The 18599-nt window shown below is 58.3% G+C and overlaps 5 protein-coding genes across 5 annotated transcripts; 2 read left to right on the top strand and 3 right to left on the bottom strand.

Annotated features, from left to right (window-relative positions):
• Nucleotides 1-1073: 1073 nt before the first annotated feature.
• Nucleotides 1074-3422, top strand: EX895_004342 (uncharacterized protein; the record flags this gene model as incomplete). Its single annotated transcript, XM_029884937.1, has 1 exon — nucleotides 1074-3422. One exon carries the CDS (start codon nucleotides 1074-1076, stop codon nucleotides 3420-3422), a length of 2349 nt encoding a protein of 782 aa, XP_029738687.1.
• A 136-nt stretch (nucleotides 3423-3558) lies between these two features.
• On the bottom strand, nucleotides 3559-7689 carry EX895_004341 (uncharacterized protein; the record flags this gene model as incomplete). Its single annotated transcript, XM_029884936.1, has 1 exon — nucleotides 3559-7689. The coding sequence occupies one exon, from the start codon at nucleotides 7687-7689 to the stop codon at nucleotides 3559-3561; it is 4131 nt and encodes a 1376-aa protein (XP_029738686.1).
• A 1110-nt stretch (nucleotides 7690-8799) lies between these two features.
• Nucleotides 8800-14496, top strand: EX895_004340 (uncharacterized protein; the record flags this gene model as incomplete). Its single annotated transcript, XM_029884935.1, has 1 exon — nucleotides 8800-14496. One exon carries the CDS (start codon nucleotides 8800-8802, stop codon nucleotides 14494-14496), a length of 5697 nt encoding a protein of 1898 aa, XP_029738685.1.
• Nucleotides 14497-14596: 100 nt separating this feature from the next.
• On the bottom strand, nucleotides 14597-16921 carry EX895_004339 (uncharacterized protein; the record flags this gene model as incomplete). Its single annotated transcript, XM_029884934.1, has 1 exon — nucleotides 14597-16921. One exon carries the CDS (start codon nucleotides 16919-16921, stop codon nucleotides 14597-14599), a length of 2325 nt encoding a protein of 774 aa, XP_029738684.1.
• A 432-nt stretch (nucleotides 16922-17353) lies between these two features.
• EX895_004338 (uncharacterized protein) lies at nucleotides 17354-18106 on the bottom strand (the record flags this gene model as incomplete). The annotated part of the gene is made up of 1 exon (XM_029884933.1): nucleotides 17354-18106. The coding sequence occupies one exon, from the start codon at nucleotides 18104-18106 to the stop codon at nucleotides 17354-17356; it is 753 nt and encodes a 250-aa protein (XP_029738683.1).
• Between the last annotated feature and the right edge of the window lie 493 nt (nucleotides 18107-18599).

The raw sequence follows: 18599 nt of genomic DNA, 5'->3' as shown, positions 1-18599 counted from the left end.
AATGACACTTTTTCTCGGGAGACAGCGGCCACGCCCTCGGCTTGTCTTCGCCTGGTTAAGCCACGGCTTGGGTCGGTGAATTTGAGCTGATAAGCGCGAACAGGATGATGCCCTGGTGACGCCGCAAAAAGCGCGCAAGCACAACAGAGCCAGCAGGAAGCTTACATGCAGAGCATCGCAGGCCGTCTCGGCTGGACCCTCTCCAACCAACAGAACAGCTGACAGATCGTGTCGCCGTCCATCAATCGCGTATGCAAAGCAACACAGACGCCTCGTATCTCTTTCCTTTTACATGTCTTCCTCTCTCCATCCACACCAATCATCTCTGCCACTCCTCTTATCCAACCTGACTTGGACACGTTGCACACGACATACGAACTCGCAAGCTGCACTACAGTTCTGTGCGGATACAGCAACCACCTGTCATTGTGCGGATCATCAGTAGATATCCGCATCCACCGCCCTCCTCCGACCGCCTTTTCCTCGGAGGCATAGAAGCGCCTCTCTTTCTCATTTCACCGCGTCGTAGACTTGCTCAGTCAGCTGCGAGCCTCGACAGAGCCACACTCTCCTTGACACAATTGCACGTCAACCAGCAGGCTCGTGTACCTATCTTGGTTTGGCTAGATAAGGAACCCTAAGGAACCCTAACTTTCCGGACGTCTCGGATTAAGACCGGACAACGCTCGATCTTTCAAGCCTTGCAAGCCTTGAACGGTCCTTCATAGGTCTGCACGCTCAGCTTTGATCCCGCCTTGCTGCCTTCACAGGCATCGTATCGAAGCGACTAGATTTGATTCCAGGTCGTCACCAATTACGAAGATCAACTACACCAGGTGTCCCCGTCGAAAGGAACCATCGGACAACCCGTTCGCCTCTGCAGGCAACTAGACAGATGGGAATTGTGCGTCGAACTTCGTCTTTGCTTTCGTCTTCCTCGTAGAATTACGACTGCCCCAGGTCTTTCGTTCGATTGGTCCTGACGGCTCTGCCGACGTCCATCCTCAATCCGACTCCACAAAGCGTTCGACTGACACGCGGAGTCGGCACATTTCCGATCTCGACCTGACGCTATGGTCGGCTGGCTTGATGCCGTCGACAGACAGGCAGTCTCGGACCTCTCGGGAACCTTTTCGTTCGTCATCTGGCTGTTTGCGCAGTCGCCCCAACTCTACGAAAATTATCGGCGTGGCTCCGTCGATGGACTCTCTCCCGTCTTTCTTACACAATGGATGCTCGGCGATGCAACCAATCTGATCGGCTGTGTTCTCACGCAGCAGCTGCCCTTTCAAATCGCTGTCGCAACATATTTCTGCTGCATCGACGTTTGCATCATGGCCCAGTTTGTCTATTATTGGACAAAGGCACGCAAACAGAGAGCACGTCGTATGAAGAACAGATCACGGCAGCGTTCCGGCAGTCTCACATCGCCCTATCCACCCAATCCATACTCGGTCCTGTCCGAGACGAGCGAGCTGCTCGCAGGCAGACCAAGCCGTCACAACTCTTACCTGCGCAGCTCGAGTAAACGCCGCAACCTTTCTCATTCTCAACAGCTCGCGCACCCGCACCGGCATAATCTACATTCGGTGCATCTACACGACGATCCACATGCACCTCTTATACCCCATGCAGCCACAGACAAGCCAGCCGATGCACCGCACACCGATCGTCACCCGCAGAGGCCGAACTACAAATCTTCACGATCGAGGTCGCGCCATCCCCCTTTAAGCAGGAACGGCTCAACCGACACTGTCGCTGGGGTGGGTAGCGGGCCAGTCGCTAATTACCGCGCTCTCTCTGATGCTGCCATGTCGGTAGCACAACTGGCTCAGGAAGCCGCGAGACGGCGCGAGGCCATGCTGCATCATTCGCACGCCGCTGATGATGACTACTTTTCGCATCGCAGACCTCGCTCCCAACGCAGCAAGTCGCGAGCGTCGTCGTCGCCCAATCATTCCCAGCCGCCATCTGGATCGCGCTCCAGAGTCAACAGCAACGACTACATCGGACCGGACGCGATTCGAAGCGATTTGGCAGCATTCACACGGTCAAAGACCCCGGCGGGGGAAGCGCCGTCATCGACTTCCCGCAGAGCTCGAGCTGCTCGGTCGATGAGCTCTCGCAACAAAGGCGTTGCAGGCAGTGTCGACTTTGTCAGGTCTGCCCTCAGTCCCACGCGGGAGACCAGGGATGCCGACGACACCGACGCAGTAGTTCGAGCCCAATTAGGAGATGACCCAGAGACGGAGGCTGAGTCGGTGTCTGAAGCCGAATCTGGTTTCAGAGATGGAGCCGCAGATGCCTTGGCCGATAGTATTTCCAGCTTGGCGACGGCCAGCACCGAGTCGAGCGTCGACAGTGTCTCTGTTGAGCCTCGAGGTCGAGACATGGTTCGCATGGCTAATCGTGTCGACACTGCCCCTGCTTCAGGTGCTGTGACCCCGCTCTTGTCGTCGGCAGACCTTGCTCGAGATGTGACATCTTCAACGTGTTCAACCAACTCCTCGACCGATGGTACGGCCAGGCATGCTTCGCCCCACCCTGTGTCGGGGGAGGATACAGATCGGCTGTCGATGTCACACGATCAGCTCGGTAGGCAGGCTAGTGAGGATAACAAGAGGGTCGCGGACAGCACCCTGGGATCGAGTCGGCTACCTGCAGAAAAGAAGGGAAGGAAAAGGCGCACACATGACTCGACGCGAGAATCATCACCAGCAGCGTCACCTGCTGCTATGCATCGGTCTGTCGACGCACTGGCGAGCTCCTCGAGCGCGCTGAAAGACGGCAGCAGGAAGCGGACCATGACGCGCAGTCTGTCGACGCGATCACATTCCAAACGCACCGCAACGGGCACGTTGATGGGCATGACCTCCTCCCCATCTCCCGGCAGCACCGCCAAGAAGCGCAGCGGCGCCAAATCCCCCGCCTCGATGCGTCGGACTATCGGCATGGTCCTCCTCGGCATCATGATGGTCACCTCTCTCCCGTCCACCTCCACTGCTGCCGCCCTCCCCGCTTCCTCTTCGTCCTCCTACTCTTCTGCTACCACTCAGCCACTCCTTCTGACCTTGCTATTCAACTCGAACGCAGCATCCTGGCGACGTCTCGTGGGCCGAATCAGCGCATGGCTCTGCGCGCTGCTCTACATCACTTCGCGCATCCCGCAGATCTGGGAGAACTACATCCGCCGCTCGGTCGAAGGCATCTCCATCCTCCTCTTCATCGCCGCCTTCTCCGGCAACTTGCTTTACACGATAAGCGTGCTGACCAACCCGTCAGCTACCGGTGACGGCGCGAGGATCTACCTGCAGGAGAGCTTGCCGTTCCTGTTGGGATCCGGAGGGACGCTCGTGTTTGATCTCATCATCGTCGCGCAGTGGTTGGCGTGGAGAAAGAAGGGCGCCGTCGCACTCGCATAGTCTCACTCGATGCGGAACAACATAACTCAAGTCAACACATCACAAACCATCCACCCCACTGTCTGTGCACGTCCAACCACGCACTGTCTGAAATTCCTCATCCTGAGCACCTGAGCACCTGAGCACCTGAGCATCCCTACTCACCCAGCCTCGCATCCACCCCTTCATCCACATCATCCGCCTGCACCCCCCTCACCACCCCAAAACTCCCCCTCGGCGACGTCGGACTCTCACCCTCGGCGCCGTTCGTGTTCTTGTCCCACAGCCGGTCGGAGCTGCGCAGACCAACGCGGCTGAGACTCATGCCGATGCCGTGCGCGTACTGCCGCTTAGGCGCGCCCGCTCCGATGCCCATCGCGGCGAGACTGGGCGTGAGCGACTGCCCGTTGATGATCACATCCGGGATGTTGCGTGTCGGTAGGTTGGCGAGGGTGGCCGATTTCGATCTGGCGGCCAGCGGAGGACGCGGAAACTGGTCAGCCGTTCCAGACTCGTCACCAGATGTATTAAAACTACCGCTCCTGGCCCCCGCCTCCTCCTCCTCTCCCTCCTCCTCCTCTTCCATCGTATCCAGCTTCGTTGGCGTCGAACTCACCGGTGCTGAAATCGCACGCAATAGCCTCGGCGGTGTCTGCACCTCCACCTCGACTATGCCATTCCCCCCTCCTTCCCTCTCCGCACCACCCAAAATCCCCGCCTCGTCCACCGCCAACCTCAATGCCCCACCCGCCGGATCAATGCTCGCCAAGAACCGCAACAGATCCTGACACGTAGACCAGTCCTCCTTCTGCGCCGCCAACTTGAGCAGCTGGATCGTATGCGCAATCGACACTTCGAGCGGCTCGAGGTTGTGCAGCACCAACAGATACATCCCCGCCGTGCGCAACTGGTCTGCCTGGATGCATTTTTGGAAGAGGACACGGGGTGCGCCGACCACATCGAACAAATACGCCCAGCGAGCAACCTCGGTCTTTCGCGCACATCCGACCACGACCTCGAGCGCCTCCGGAAAGTGATCCAAGAACTCCACAACTAGTGGGAGGATCGCACGAGGCGCCGCCGACGACCCACTGGAGCCTCGCCGGCTCTGTGGCAGCTCGAGGTGCTTACCGTTCCGCAAACGTGTCGGCGCTGTCGCATGCGTTTCCTCGTCCACGCCGTCTCGCTCTTCCTCGGCGACGTCAGCCAACAGCGAGTTAGCACTCCGCTCTTTCTGCAAAACGCTGCCAGAACCTTTACGAGCGTACAGCGCATCTCCCAGTCCTGCATCGGCTTCATCCTCCAGCACCGCATGGAGTAGGATCTCGAGCGCATGCGCAAAGTACACCAGGTCCTGATACGACGCTGCGAAAAACACGGCTTCCTCGATGAGCCCCTTCTCGAGGTAGTTGCGAAGAACCTGATGCAAAAACAGATGCGTGTTGGTCCCCGTGCGCCAAATTGCGAAATCCAAAGACCGCCGCAACGATACCTCTGACTCGACGCCTAGCACAATGCCTTTCTCCAACAGCACGCAGAGCGGATAAAAATCGAGCGGCATCGAGACCGACGATTCGATCGTCTTGTACTCAGGCGTAAGGTCGAGTTCATCATCCTCGTCGTCGGACCGAAGCGAGTCCTCTGCCTCGGACGAAGGAATGCGAAGAGCGTCAAGCCAAAGCTTGATGCCGCTGCCATCGTAGCCCCACAGCGAGTTTTCCAACGTCCCAATGCCCTGTAAATGCGTCCAGTAGTATTCAATTTTGTCTGACAGGATCTGCATGTCGTAGGCGACTTCGTCATCATCGTCATCACCGTCCTGCTCGTGACGCGGATCGTCGAAGTCCTCGAGCGGGTTTTGCGACGAGTCGAGCCGCGAACCTCCACCAACCTTCCTTGGTCTCAGCAACACCAGCTTGCCGTCGATGAGAAAGATGATAGTTGCTACGGCGAGATCGTCGATGGGATCGCCAAAGCGCTGCTGGCTCTCCGGAATCATCCAGCTCATGCCTCGCACCCTGGCAGGCTCACCGACGATGCCTTCGAACGTGATGGAGCCACAGAGGCGAAGGCGGATACGATCCTGCGAAAGATCGATCAGGAAGTGATAGAACGTATTGTCCGCCGTATACACCAGAAGACTGTTGTCAAAGAGCGAGGTGAGGATGACAGGACTCGGCAGGACCTGCAGATCGAGCAGATGAGATGAATCCAGGTCCGTGTCGCGCGAATACAGACGCAGCTGAAACTCTCCCCCCGAATCGCAAGCAGCAATCAGCACGTGCTGGAACCACTGCATGCCACCACGTACCACGAACGACTGCTCCTGTGCAATGCTCTTGTGCAGCTTCCATCGCCCCGAGCTGCTCGAGTAGTGGGCAAGCCCACGACGCCCGGCCACCGCGATGAGATTGCCGTCGGAACTAATCGCCGCATAGCGTACAGGCCAGTTGGCGGCCAAATACGACTGCGGAATCTTGATGTGCTGCCACAAGTCGCTTTCCGGTGTGATCGCGGTGAGGTCGGTCTGGTCAGCACCACGATAAACGTGGACACTATCGTCAGTCTGATAGAAAGCGAAGCGGGTGTTGTCAGGTGAGTGCTGGCCTGCAACCGCCGATTTGGAGAAGGGCAAAACAAAGAGCTGATTGTTGGGTCGTAATGGCGGCGCGCCTTGCTTGGGAAGAGCTAGGATGAAAAGCTCGGTGTTGCCTGGTCCCCAGAAGAGGTCACGGCTGCCAAACATGAAGGCATCAGAGAAGTTTTTCGAGGCGAGCTCCCAATCTTCACGGAGAGTGCACCCCATGAGCTTGCCATAGGTGGACCAGATGGACAAGCCCTTTTCCCAACCGACAGCGATCGCGTAGCCGTCGCTGGTCCAGGCTAGCGAGCAAACCGGGCCCGAGGTGAGGTAGCTCGCTGTGGACTTGAGCGCTTGCCGCACTGAGAGAGTGTGGGAGAGCAATGGCGTTCGTCCAGGTGTGCGATAATTGTACACAGCGACGGTACCGTCTGCGAGACCAACGGCGATGAGGCTGAACTTGGCGTTGATTGACACGCTTATGGCATGCTGCTCCGGTAGTAGGTCCAAGACCGTTGGCAGATTAGACTCGTCGACGGTTGTTTCTGCTTCTGTGATGTTGGGATGGGATGAATGGCCATTGACCTGGTCGTGCGTGGCTTCAGTGCTCGAGTCGCCTGCAGACGGCGCGGTCGAACCGTCTTTTTCGTGCTCATTGCTTCCATTCATGGGTGCTTCGTCATTTGCAGGATCTGATGTAGGCGGTGCAGCCGAGTCGGAAGTGCGCTCGATAGTGGAAGACTGCCTTTTGCGGTGCTTAGGTGTACCATGGAAGCAACGTCCCGTCCATGGCGGTTGGTTCTGGGCAAGCAGATCGAGATTGGCAATGTAAGCTCTACCGTCGGAGGTGATCCAAACAAAGACGTCCATGGGTCGCGAATAGGTGACATGACGGATCTGTACCTGGTGAGACTTCGCGCTCGACTCTGAGCTTGTTTTCGTTTCGGATGTGAGCCAGGGCAGCTGGGAGGCCAAGGCGGTGCGAGTGCGTATCAAAGGATCATCAAAGTCGGGCGGTGGAGCATTGGGGTCATCATTCGGCCATCTGATGCACTGAACGGCAGGTGGCGATGTGGTGCTGACAAGCATGTGCGTTTCTGTCGACGTTGCGAAGCGCAGACCGGCGTCGATACGGAGAACAAGACGAAAGCGGAGCTCGCACGCTTCACCTGCCAGACCGCCAAGGCCTAAGTCGCCAGCAGCCGCACTTTCACCGGCGCCAGGTGCGAAGGAGTGTCGCAGTGCATTTGGATTGGGCGCCAGTAGTTCTCCGGATAGCGAGCGGGCGCCAGAACCAGACGGCGGGATGTAGCTGTAGATGGAGGAGCCTTGATGCCGATATACGATGTTGTAAAGGAGAAGAAAGTTTAAGTCCGTTTGAACTAGGAGCGCCCTTCCATCGGGACGCCATTCGATGCGGGTGTTGTTGCCGTAGTCGGCGATGCTCTGCGGTGTGCGGACGAGGGCGGCGACGACCTGGGCAGGGCGTGAGGACCAAATCGAAATTGCGGTGGTGCTGAGGGAAGCCCACATCATGCCGTTGCGGGAGCGGGCGAGCTGGACGATTTGCTCGTCGGCGCCATCGAGTCCTTCGCCCGCAGGTAGCTGTTGTGCCGCATCTTTATCGAAGTGCAGGAAGTGATCGGGGCGGTGAAGTCCTGAGGGGGAGAGATGGAGCCTTTCTGCGCATGCAGTGGGCCAGTACATGCTGGCAAAGGAGCGGCGGTGGCCAGGATTGCGCTAGAGAGGGAGGTAGATGCACAGCTCTGCGGCCGTCGTCACTCGAGAGTGGCCATTCGGAGCTTCCGAGGATACAAGGACGAGAAGCTTGAGAGACGGCAGAGGATTGAAATTTGCCCTTTGATTGTTCACAGCAACTTGTTAGGCATCGTGATCGTACCCGCTGTGGACGTTGCCCGCTTGACGATTTGTGTGAAGTGGTGATGGCCGACAGAAGACAGCGGAGCGTAGAGCCGAGCCAAGCAAAGCAAAGCGAGCACGGCTTGCAAACGGATCGGAAGTCGGCTTGGTCCCGGTATTGGCTTGTGCGCCTGTTGCAAGCCAAAGTCAGGGTTCAAAATCCCTTCTAGTTTGGGTTCGGCCGCGTCTCAACAGGCGTGAAGCTGAGGTGAACGAAGTCCATTTTGCCAGGTCACGCACGGTTGGGCGTCGGCCACGTCTCGAAGACCCTGAAATGCCTTTGGCAAGCCCATCGAGCTCTGGTAGCGCGAAATCGGGAGAAATTCCGATTTGCTCTTTTCTCCACTCAGACTTGTTCGCTCGTGAAGCTCTTAGCTGACCGCAGATCGATGGCTGCAAGCAACAGCGGCTGCAGCTTCTGCTGCTGCAGGGCGGCATCGTAGATCAGCCGCGTTTCGCGGTGTGACAAAAAGCTCACACCACACACCTGCGACCTTCTCTGTTTCTCTCTCTGAAATCGGAATCTTGATGCCGACAACCAATTGACCCTCTCGACCATCTACTTGCGATCACTTCATAACTTCCTCGTCGGAGCGGTCCACCTCGCAAACATCGCCCTGCTGAACAGCAACGTGTGCATCGTTCGACACGACACCTCTGCAAGAACACTGGAATTCCAACTGCTCCGGCTTTGCCGATCCCACTTCCACAGACGTGATGGGCCCATCGCATCACTCGAGCTAAGACAGCTTTGTTTGCTCTTGGCGATTCGATCGATACCGCTTCTTCCTTTGCCATTTCCAGAGCAGCCAACTCGACACGCTTAGCGGCGCCCTTGCACTTCACTACCACTCAACATCGCTCATGATCAGCGTGTAGATCGCATTACTTCCCGAGATGTCAACTTCACAGCACCACACCGGTGCTGGACCCAGCAGTCCCGCGGCTGGAACTTCACCTCTGGTGGAAGACCCCGTTCGCGAAGAAGAGGAGGAGAATGCGCTCGGACAAGCGCCAAGCACCGCTCAGCATTCCGAGCTACCTGCTTCTTCACCAAAAAAGCGAGGTCCCACCGTCTCTTTCCAGGACCCAGATACCAGCTTAGACGTAGAGCCTAGCTCGTCGGGTGATGCGGACGACACTGCCCCCAATCAGCGAATCCCAGCAGCCGGTCTCGGCACCCGCACACAACCCCGTCGCGCTCCACGCTCCAGCTCTTCGCTCCGTCATGTCACCACGACACGCGCACGCACCGTAGGGTTTTCGCAACCCTTGCCCGAGGATCGCGACCTCTCCACCGATTCCAATTACTCTGATGATCCGACCACCAGCCTCGTTGCGCGTCAGGTCAACGTCGAGAAGCGCAGAGCAGAACGCCAACGCCAACAGGATGCAGCCCTCCTCGCCGACCTGGATGACGATGACGATGAGGACGACAGCGATTACCATGCCGGCAGCGCAGACGAGGCCGTGGCAGCTCGTAGGATGCGCAATGCCCAGGCCGCGAGAGCAGCAGACGAATACGACTACTTTTCTCGCAGCGGTTCCACGTACGACAAGGGCAAAGCAAAGGCCTCCATACCTCCCCCAGCCAACGGCAGCGCACTCAACTGGTCCAGTGCCAGCGCCAGTGATGATAGCGACGATTGGGATGGCCAGAGCCATTCCTTACTGGCCTCTGGTGCTCCCAACGCAAACCGCGCGCTCGCACCACCCCTTGAAGCAATGGCGTCCCCCATCGACAACCTCGCCAGCGTCACCGCAACGCCCGGCCCCAGCTTTCCACTCGATCTGCACACTCCAGCCGATCTCGGCGAACACGAGACGCCAATCCTCAACCCACAGCATCGCATGGAATGGCAGAGCATGCTCGAGTCCGTGCTCAACTCGGAAGTGCTCAAGTCCGAAACAAAGCGTATCAATTCGGTCGACACGCCGGATCTTTCGCGACAACAGTTGAGCTACCAGCGCTGGCTCGACATCAAAGCTACGCTTCGCGGCCGCGGCATGCAACGTCGAGCCACCGAAGAAGAAGAGAAACGCCTCAAGGAAGGCTTTGGCAAGATGCTCAGGGACCTGGTTCAAGAAATTCGCGGCTGTCGGGCCGAGCACGTCGCCCTCGCAGAAAGTCGAGCTTCTCGCACTCCCTCCGCTTCTTCCAATGCCGCTTCGCATCCGGCACATGGCAGCAGCAGCAGCGAAGCCGAATCTTCTGTCAAAGAAAGTGCGAGCGACACCGATCCATCCAAGTCCGAGTTCGCCGAATCAGAGGCAGAGACCGCAGCATCTACAGAAAAGGACAAGGTGCTCAACGAAATTGGCGACCTGCTCAGTCGCATCGACGGTGCCGAGGAACAGTTCCCTTCCACCAAACGCGCAATCGAAATTGTTCCGGAATGGGGGGATGCCGAGGTGCAAGCCAAGCTCGGTGCCATCTACAGCTGGTACAATACGACCACGTCGCTGCGTCTTCAGATTGACATCCTTCGCAAGTGGACCGGCTCCGACACCCTTGAGATCGCTGCACACAATGCCAAAGAGTACAACGACCAGCACCAACGGAGCCAGGCGCATGATAAGGATCAGCGCGAGGCAAAGCGCTCCGGCAGAGGAGCCGCCGCCGATGACGACAGCACGTTCGTAGAAAGAATTCAAAAGGAAGGCTCTCTTCAGTCCACGTTTGAGAAGCGCACTCTCGCCAGCCTCTACCAGCTCATCACCAAGTCCAAAGAGACCATTCTCAAGTATCACGTCGAGTTTGAGCGCATGGCGCTGCCATCGTTTGAACCGGAACTCGTCACGCTCATCAACTTCCCCACACGCCTCATGCAGGGTGCGCTGCGACTTCGACTGGACTACGCGGGCAAACTTGCCGAACCCAGTGTGCTCATCGTCGATTCGCTCACCGACGATCTGCGAACGGCGCTCGCTATGGCGTGCAGAGTCAAGCTCCACTATACCAGCATCATCGTCGCCGACCCCGAGCGTGGCTGGGATCTGGCGCCATGCATCGCTGATGGATATGACGATGTGCTGCGCAGCGCGCTCAAGTTCTTCTTCAAGCTGTTGCGCCTCAAACTCAAGGCCAGCGTCTATTTCAAGGAGACCGAGATTCTGGAACCCGAATGGCGCTTTCTCAGCACCGCCGTCGAGTCGATCGAGGGAGGAGACATTATCGTGGCCACCAACATCACTCGCTTTGTCAACAAGCTCTTCGACCGCATCGCGCGCTATTTTAACAGAGAGCTCACGGCTACCATGACGCGGCACGACCAACACGGACGACGGCTGCCAAATCCAACGTCAGGTCCTGTCGGCCTTGCAAAGACGGACTCGGCGCCTGCAGCTGGACGAGGCGCGCATGGAAAGAGCCTCATCACGCTCGAAGATCGCGCGAAGTGGATCCACAGCGTCTTCGACAATGTGCGCATCCGCTCCCGTAAGCTGCTCGGTTTTGCCCGAGACATCCGTAATCGCCTCGACAATGCCGCAGAGTACGATCTGGGCACGCTTCGTCCGTCGAGTGATTACCAAGAAGCCGACGACCGCTCGATGGGAGACTTGAGCGATGCAAACAACGCCGGCAGTGCCATGACGCTCAGCTCGTTCATGCTCACCCTCATCGATCACGACTACTTTTTGGTGTACACGGAAGCACTCGAGGAAAATGGCATCTACCTCGTCGCCGAGCCTAGCCTGCAGGACAGGCCGGACTTGATCCAGGAGCTTGTCTGCAAGTGTCTGCATCGCGTTCGACCGGGAGAAGAGGACTCGGCAATGGCGGCAGAGGCCACAGCCCACGTACTCAATGCTGATGGCGATGAGGGCGACGACCCAAGCACCGCAGCTGGTGTTAGCAATGCCAACGCGCTGCGGGAGCAGATCGAGAAGCAGCATGGCGCAAACAGCGCAGCGGCGGGCGGCAATGCTGCCACTGGTGGCCACGACGAAGCAGACGACCGCCCTCGCTACATTCTGCTACTAAGTCCGCGTGACCCGTTCATGTGGACCGGCAAGGTGATGCACCACATCATGCCACGCGTCGACATTGCGCTTGCAGATCGCCGTGTCCGACTTATTGCCGACGGCCCCAAAGGACGCCTCGAGTTGGCCAAACGGCATTTCCAAAGCATCTTTGCCCACAGCGGCAACGGCGCAGATGTCGATGACGGAAGTGAAGATGGCCAGGGCGCCTTCCCGCTCGAGACTCTCTACGATCACATGGCACACATGAGTCGCGTGCAGTCGGGACTCGAGGACATCAACAAGGGTGTCTACATGCTCTCCGATACCATTATCCGTAAGGTGCCTGAAATTCGTCGACGTCTTCGCGGACTTGGCGTGCGCACGCGTGCAAAGACCGGCACGCCCCGATCGACAACGACCGAGATACCGGTTGGCGTGCTCAGTGGCAGCTGTGACGAACTCATCCAGAACTGCTACTCGATGGCGGCGGAACAAGGACGTCGTGCACTTCCATTCATCGAATCGGCCCGTCTGAGGGATCAGATGACGCTCGCGCTGGGTCGCCTTGCCATCGACTGGATTGCCTTTATCTGCGACGACTGCGTGCCCAGCGAGCGCAAGACATTCAAGTGGGCTGTTACAGCACTCGGTAACGCCAACCACATCACATCGACCGAGAACATCTTTCGTCTCAACGAGCAAGACTTCGCCCTGCTTCGTTCCAAGGTCGCTTCGTGCATGGCATTGTTGATCTCGCACTTTGACATTCTCGGTGCCAGGAGCAGTGTGGCCAAGGCGCAGGAGGAGCAAGAGCGACTGGAGCGCGAGAAGGTCGAGCGTCATCGCATCACTGCTGGCGGTGCCGATGCAGTGCAGAACCTTTCGGAGGACTTCCAGCAGCTGCGCGTGCAGAGCAACGGCGAAGCGGCCTCGCTTGGAAAGTCGACCTCGATCGGACCGGGTATCGGCGCGCAAAAATTGTTCAACAAGCTGGATGCTGCCATGCAGGCCACCGAGGAGCGGTGGATCTCCAAAGTGCTCGAGTGGGACGCTGCAAGGAATGACTTGGATGCGGAGCAGCGTCTCATTGGACGAGTGCTCGATGATACGCGCTTGGAGGATCGCAGCCTGCAGTTCCTGGCACAGTCGGCGTCCAAGATCACGATCCGGTGGCAGCAGGGCCAGTTTATCGGTGGAGGCACCTTTGGTACCGTGTACCTGGCCGTCAACCTCGACAGCGGTGGTCTTATGGCTGTCAAAGAGATCCGCTTCCAGGACATCTCATCGACGCCGAGTCTGTACCAGCAGATCAAGGACGAGATGGAGGTGATGAGCATGCTGAGCCATCCGAACATTGTCGAGTACTACGGCATCGAGGTGCATCGCGATAGGGTGTACATCTTCGAGGAGTACTGTCAGGGTGGATCGCTTGCGGCGCTGCTCGAGCATGGCAGGATCGAGGACGAGACGGTGATCCAGGTGTACACGCTGCAGATGCTCGAGGGTCTGATCTACTTGCATTCGCAGGGGATCATTCATCGCGACATCAAGCCGGACAACATTCTGCTCGACCACATGGGCGTGCTCAAGTACGTCGATTTCGGCGCGGCCAAGATTCTTGCGAAAAACAGCAGGACGATTCAGCGTTCGCGCAAGACGGGCGGGCTCGGCAACATCGGTATGATGGCACAGGGCGCCGAAGGTGGCAAGCAGGGTGGGCCCGCGGGTGCGATGGCGAGTCTGCAGGGTACGCCGATGTACATGTCGCCCGAAGTGATCAAGGGCACTGCGGACGTGCCGCAGTCAGCGGCGGACATCTGGAGTCTGGGCTGCGTCGTCCTCGAGTTCGCAACGGGCAAACGACCCTGGAGCAACTTTGACAACGAATGGGCGATCATGTTCCACATCGGCATGGCGGAGCAGCATCCCGCGCTACCGGACCCGAGCCAGCTCTCGCCCATGGGCATCGAGTTCATCCGGCAGTGTCTGACGATCAATCCGCGCCAACGACCGACAGCCGTGCAGCTGAAGGAAGATCCGTGGATGCGCAGCTTGATTGAAGAGCTGGACGCAGCAAACGAGGCGGAGGCTGCGGCCGAGTTGGCGGGGGGAGTGGTGGGGGTGGGTGATGGGTACGATGATGTGGCGAGCACGTCAAGTGGTTCGAGTGTAAGTGGCTCGGAGGGAAACACGGGTGCGGGCGCGCAGACGCCGGCGCTGTTTAAGAGCCTGGACCGGAACGTTTCGTCGCTCAACAGTACGAGGAGCCGGTGGAGCAACAGCGACACGGGTGCGAGCGGTGGCACGGGCATCACCACGCCGTACAATCCGAGCATGAGCTTGAAGGCCAGTCTTGGGTTTCGACAGCAGCAGCAGCTGAAGCAGTTGCGCGAGCAGCAGGAACCCGCAACGGGCTCGCCAGAACAGGAGCAGGAGATGCAAGTGGATCAGTCTGGTGACGATGATGCTCAGAGTGGCAGACCGAAGCACGTTCCAGGGCATCCGAACCACGCGCATCCGGGCTCGGAGGCGATCTTTGCCGACCTGCAGTATTCAAAGGAGGAGGCTCAGCGTGCCGCCATGTTGAGACACGATTCGTCGCTCAGCACGTTGCCGGATGAGTCGTGACACGGCCCGTTTGATGTCATTTTTCATTCAAGCAACAGAATGCGAGTTTGCATTGCATGTCGAACTGTGCTGTGCCTGGGTACAGTGTGTATGTGAGTGGCTAAGTGGGGATGCTTTTCAGCGTCTCGTTCCAGAACGAGAACTCATTTTGAACTTTGGGATGGCTGGCGAGCGAGGTTACGGACAAAACCGCTTCGATGGCTTCCATCAGGGTGCGCACTGACGCGGCTCGGTCGCGCGGGGACCACTTGGCCGAGTCCTTGCTGGAGTTGGTGATCACTTTGGCGAGTTCGGCGCGCAAGCGGGTGAGGGCGGAGAAGATGCCCTGGTCGAGGGAGTCTGAGAGGATCCAGAGGGTTTTGGTGAAGAGCGAGGTGTACCGGATCGCGATGGTTTCTGCGAGCGCCGGGGTGAGGATGAGGGATGAGGAGGAGGAGGAGGCGGTGGAGGAGGAAGACGTGGCGAAGGAGAGCATGCCCCACATGCCTGAGGCGGAGGCAGAGGCGGCAGGGGAAGAGGCGAGATGCGAGAGTGCAGAGATCTGGTCGTCCAAAAACCGCTTGACGAGAGGGTAGGCTTGAATCTTGAACCCCATCAATGCTCCTTCGATCAGCCCGTTTGAACACCCTCTGGCCTTCAACATGTCCAACAGCGAGTCGTTGAGTTGGAGCATCGACAGCAGTGCAAAGTAGCCGCCTGGCGTGCTGGCCACACTCCCCGCTGCTCCTCCGCCCCCCGCGCCGCCGCTGCCACCGCTGACAGTGCTCGACACGACCGATGTAGCCGATGCAGCCAACGACGCACCCGCCGACGTCGACGGCGTCAACAGCGTCTTCGTGAATGTGACCCAGGTAGACACAGAAGGCTCCATGACCTGTTTGAATATCTCGTCGCTCGCTCCTCGGCCCCTCAGGCGCCGCTGTTCGGCCGCGCTGAGCTGCACCACCGTCGCCTCGGCACCTCCCGCCTCGTCGTCCACGCCGCCGGCGCCCAGCGTCGAGTCGTCTGCACCCGTGACACTGGCGCTCTCGTCCGGTCCGACGCCAACACCTCCACCTCCCGGCGTCGACGTCGCACTGCTCTTCGCCCCTTCCCCTCTTGTCGCCTTTGCATCGTGATCATCCTCGCTACCGATACCTTCAAAGAAGCGTACAAGGAAAGTATACTCCGAACATGCGTTGTCCAGCAGCACGAGCGAGAGGGAGCGGAAGAGGTTTTCAGGACACGCCTTGAAACTCGCGTCGTCGGCCAGGTAGCCCAGGACGGTAGCAGCGTTGCTTTCCAACCGCGCGTACTGCAGGCGGCTGGCGGAGAAGAGCCAGGGATCCGTGTGGCTCGACATGGCATCTGCGTCGGATGTGCTTGAAGAAGCGTCTTTAGTTGGCGTGTTACTCCCATGTCGTGCAGAGGGTGGCAAGAAAGACGCTGACGCGCCACCAGTAGCATTTCTCGAAAGAGTCGCCATACTCGACTGCAGTTCTGCTATCGCCGTCGTTGCATATCCACCACCTCCACTCGCCGAAGAAGGCACGGGATCAGTGATGAGCGAAGACGAGCCCGGCTCAGCCCATCGTTTGCGCACCACGCCAAGGCTGCGGGCATACCGCCTGAACGCTGTCTCGAAGTATAGTCGTGCCGCAGCGACGTAGCTTCTCTGCACATCTATCGCCACTCTCGGCATCTGTCTCGCCAAAAAAGAGTAGAGCGGTCGGTGGTGTCGAAGCAAGACGCTGGTTTGGAGCACTTGAAGATTGGTCGTCACCGAAGACTTGATACTCGCGTGCGGGGCGATGAGATACGTCCGCAGTTTGGAGGCTACGACGTTCCGGCACGCTTCTGCGACCGCTCGCACCTCCTTGACCGCCTGCACGTCGTCCACTGCAACAGCGTCGCTTACCGCGTCGCCAGAAGGAGGCGGGAGAGGTAACGTAGCCGACGGACTCGTTGCATCCAACACGCGATCCAACTGCTTCACCGCCTTCTGCCACAACTCGGGCCTCGACTCAGGCTCCGTCTCGAAAAAGAGATCGACGATCCTCGGACTCAGCGCGATATCGGCCAAGAAGGACGCAAGCTGGATCTCGACATCCCTCGTGGCATCCAACCTGGAATCGATCTGATGCGATGTGTTTTGCAGCGCCGAGATGTGGGTCGAGAGCGTCGAGAGGTCGGACTGGAATGTTGACAGGAAGCTCTCGAGCGAAGAAAGCAGCTGTTTCGAGGATGACGCTTGCTGGTGTAGCGAAAGGAAAGTGGGCGCCAACGAGAGGTACTGGTCGTCTTGTTGCTGTTCGTCGCGGGTCCGTTGTGAAAGTGCAGTGTTGTATAGTGATTGGATGTCGGTGGCGCTGGAAGAAGTGAGTTGCGCGGCAGCAGTTGCCTTGGAGGCGAGCTGCTCCGCTTGTGTGTCGTCCACCGTCGTCATGGTGGGCGGGCCTGCGTTGTGCAGTGATGGAAGTTGCACCGAAAGATGGGATTGCAGCGCAAAAGTGTTGCTTTGTGTGGAGAGGGACAGCCACGCGCGGTCCGGGCGTGCATTCCTGCCAAATCCTCGCGACTGCATGCACGCTCTCTTATAATTCTGGCTTTTGCTCACTCGGCCCTCGACATTTGCTCACCAATCCCGCGATTCTTCTCAGAGACAACATAGCAGCAATATGGATCCCGAGGGACAGCACATAGTATAGAGACACATCGAGGCCAACGCGCGCAGTAGAATGGGTATTGATGCGTGCAGGAGGCGGAACGACAGGACTGTACCTGTCAAGGAAGATGGTATGACCGTGACAGAATGAGTATGACTTGGAACAGGACGCGGGCAGTATGGAAGGCAGGAAGTTTGAAATGCTGATTTGCGTCAACGCTGTCCCACAGGACTCCTTGCGATGAGCCACTTGAGCGTCACATCAATGTTGACCTGATTCTTGCTGCTGATGCTGTAGCAGCTCACCTCGCGATTGGCGATGGTGTCGAGCTTCATGACGCGGATCACATCGTCGACCCTGGCCGCGCCCTTGATGTCGTTTTTAGTAGCGAGGACCAGCAACGGCACACCGGCAAGGTGCGGCCTCTCGATCAGGGCATGCAGCTCTTCGGTAGCCACGCCCCAAGCGGACGAGCTCTGTGTGCTCTGACCAGCTGCTGCTGCTGAAGCGGATGCCGACACAGAAGTGGGATCCTCCTTCTTTGGTGCTGTAGTGGTTGCTGCGGGCGCAGCTGCTGGTGCAGAGGCGGTGTGGGTGGGTGCTGACGTGCTTGTGGATGTTGCAGCAGCCTCGGACTTGGCGCTGGGCAGTGGGACAGAGGAATCGACGACAAAGACAATGGCAGAGACCCCGCGGCAGTATCGCTCCCACATGCTGCGGAATCTGGGTTGTCCACCGATATCCCACACCTTGATGGTGGTGTTGCCTGACCGTACCTTGCGCATGTTGAATCCGACGGTAGGCACCATTTCATCTGCAAACTGTCCCGAAGACAAGAGGTTGACGAGGGACGTCTTGCCCGCTGCTTGCAATCCAACGACACATATTTCGAGGTGCTTTGAGAAGAGGAGCGAGCGGAGGTAGAGGAAGAGGGAGGAGAAGAGCGATCCGATTCCTGACGACATGGTCACGAGTGCCGCTGTGCGTGCTGTGTTGCAAGAGAAAGCGTAGAAAGGAGTTTGCCGATGCGTATGGATGCGTGCTTGCGATTCTACTTGGATGTTCAGTTGTGGTAGCCGGCGAGAGTGAGTGCACAGTACTATATACGATAAGCTCTGGGATGGAGAGCTGATCAGAAAAGCCTGCGTGGTGGGTCTGAGTCGAAGCCGAGGGTGAGGAGGTCAAAGATCTATGAAGTGTGGCACAGAGTGGGTGCCAGCGGGTAGGGTGGTCGGACGTTGCTTTGATGCGAATGCGAGGGTCGTCGTTGGTAGGCAGAGATGAGGGTGAGACAAGGGTGCAAAAGAGTGAGAATCGAGCCAATTCGGTCTCGGCGAGCTTTGCCTCACTATGAATGCTGATTGCCGAGTCGATTTTGGCTGTGATATCATCCACACTGCGACTCGACTGGTGACTGAGCTTTCGACTGTGCCTGAAATTCAAAAGAAAGATAGGTTG

The sequence above is a fragment of the Sporisorium graminicola genome, chromosome SGRAM_3 (genome assembly GCF_005498985.1).
Source record: "Sporisorium graminicola strain CBS 10092 chromosome SGRAM_3, whole genome shotgun sequence".
NCBI lineage: Eukaryota > Fungi > Basidiomycota > Ustilaginomycetes > Ustilaginales > Ustilaginaceae > Sporisorium > Sporisorium graminicola.
The sequence above is the reverse complement of the archived record's forward strand: the minus strand, read 5'-3'. Positions and strand labels throughout refer to the sequence as shown.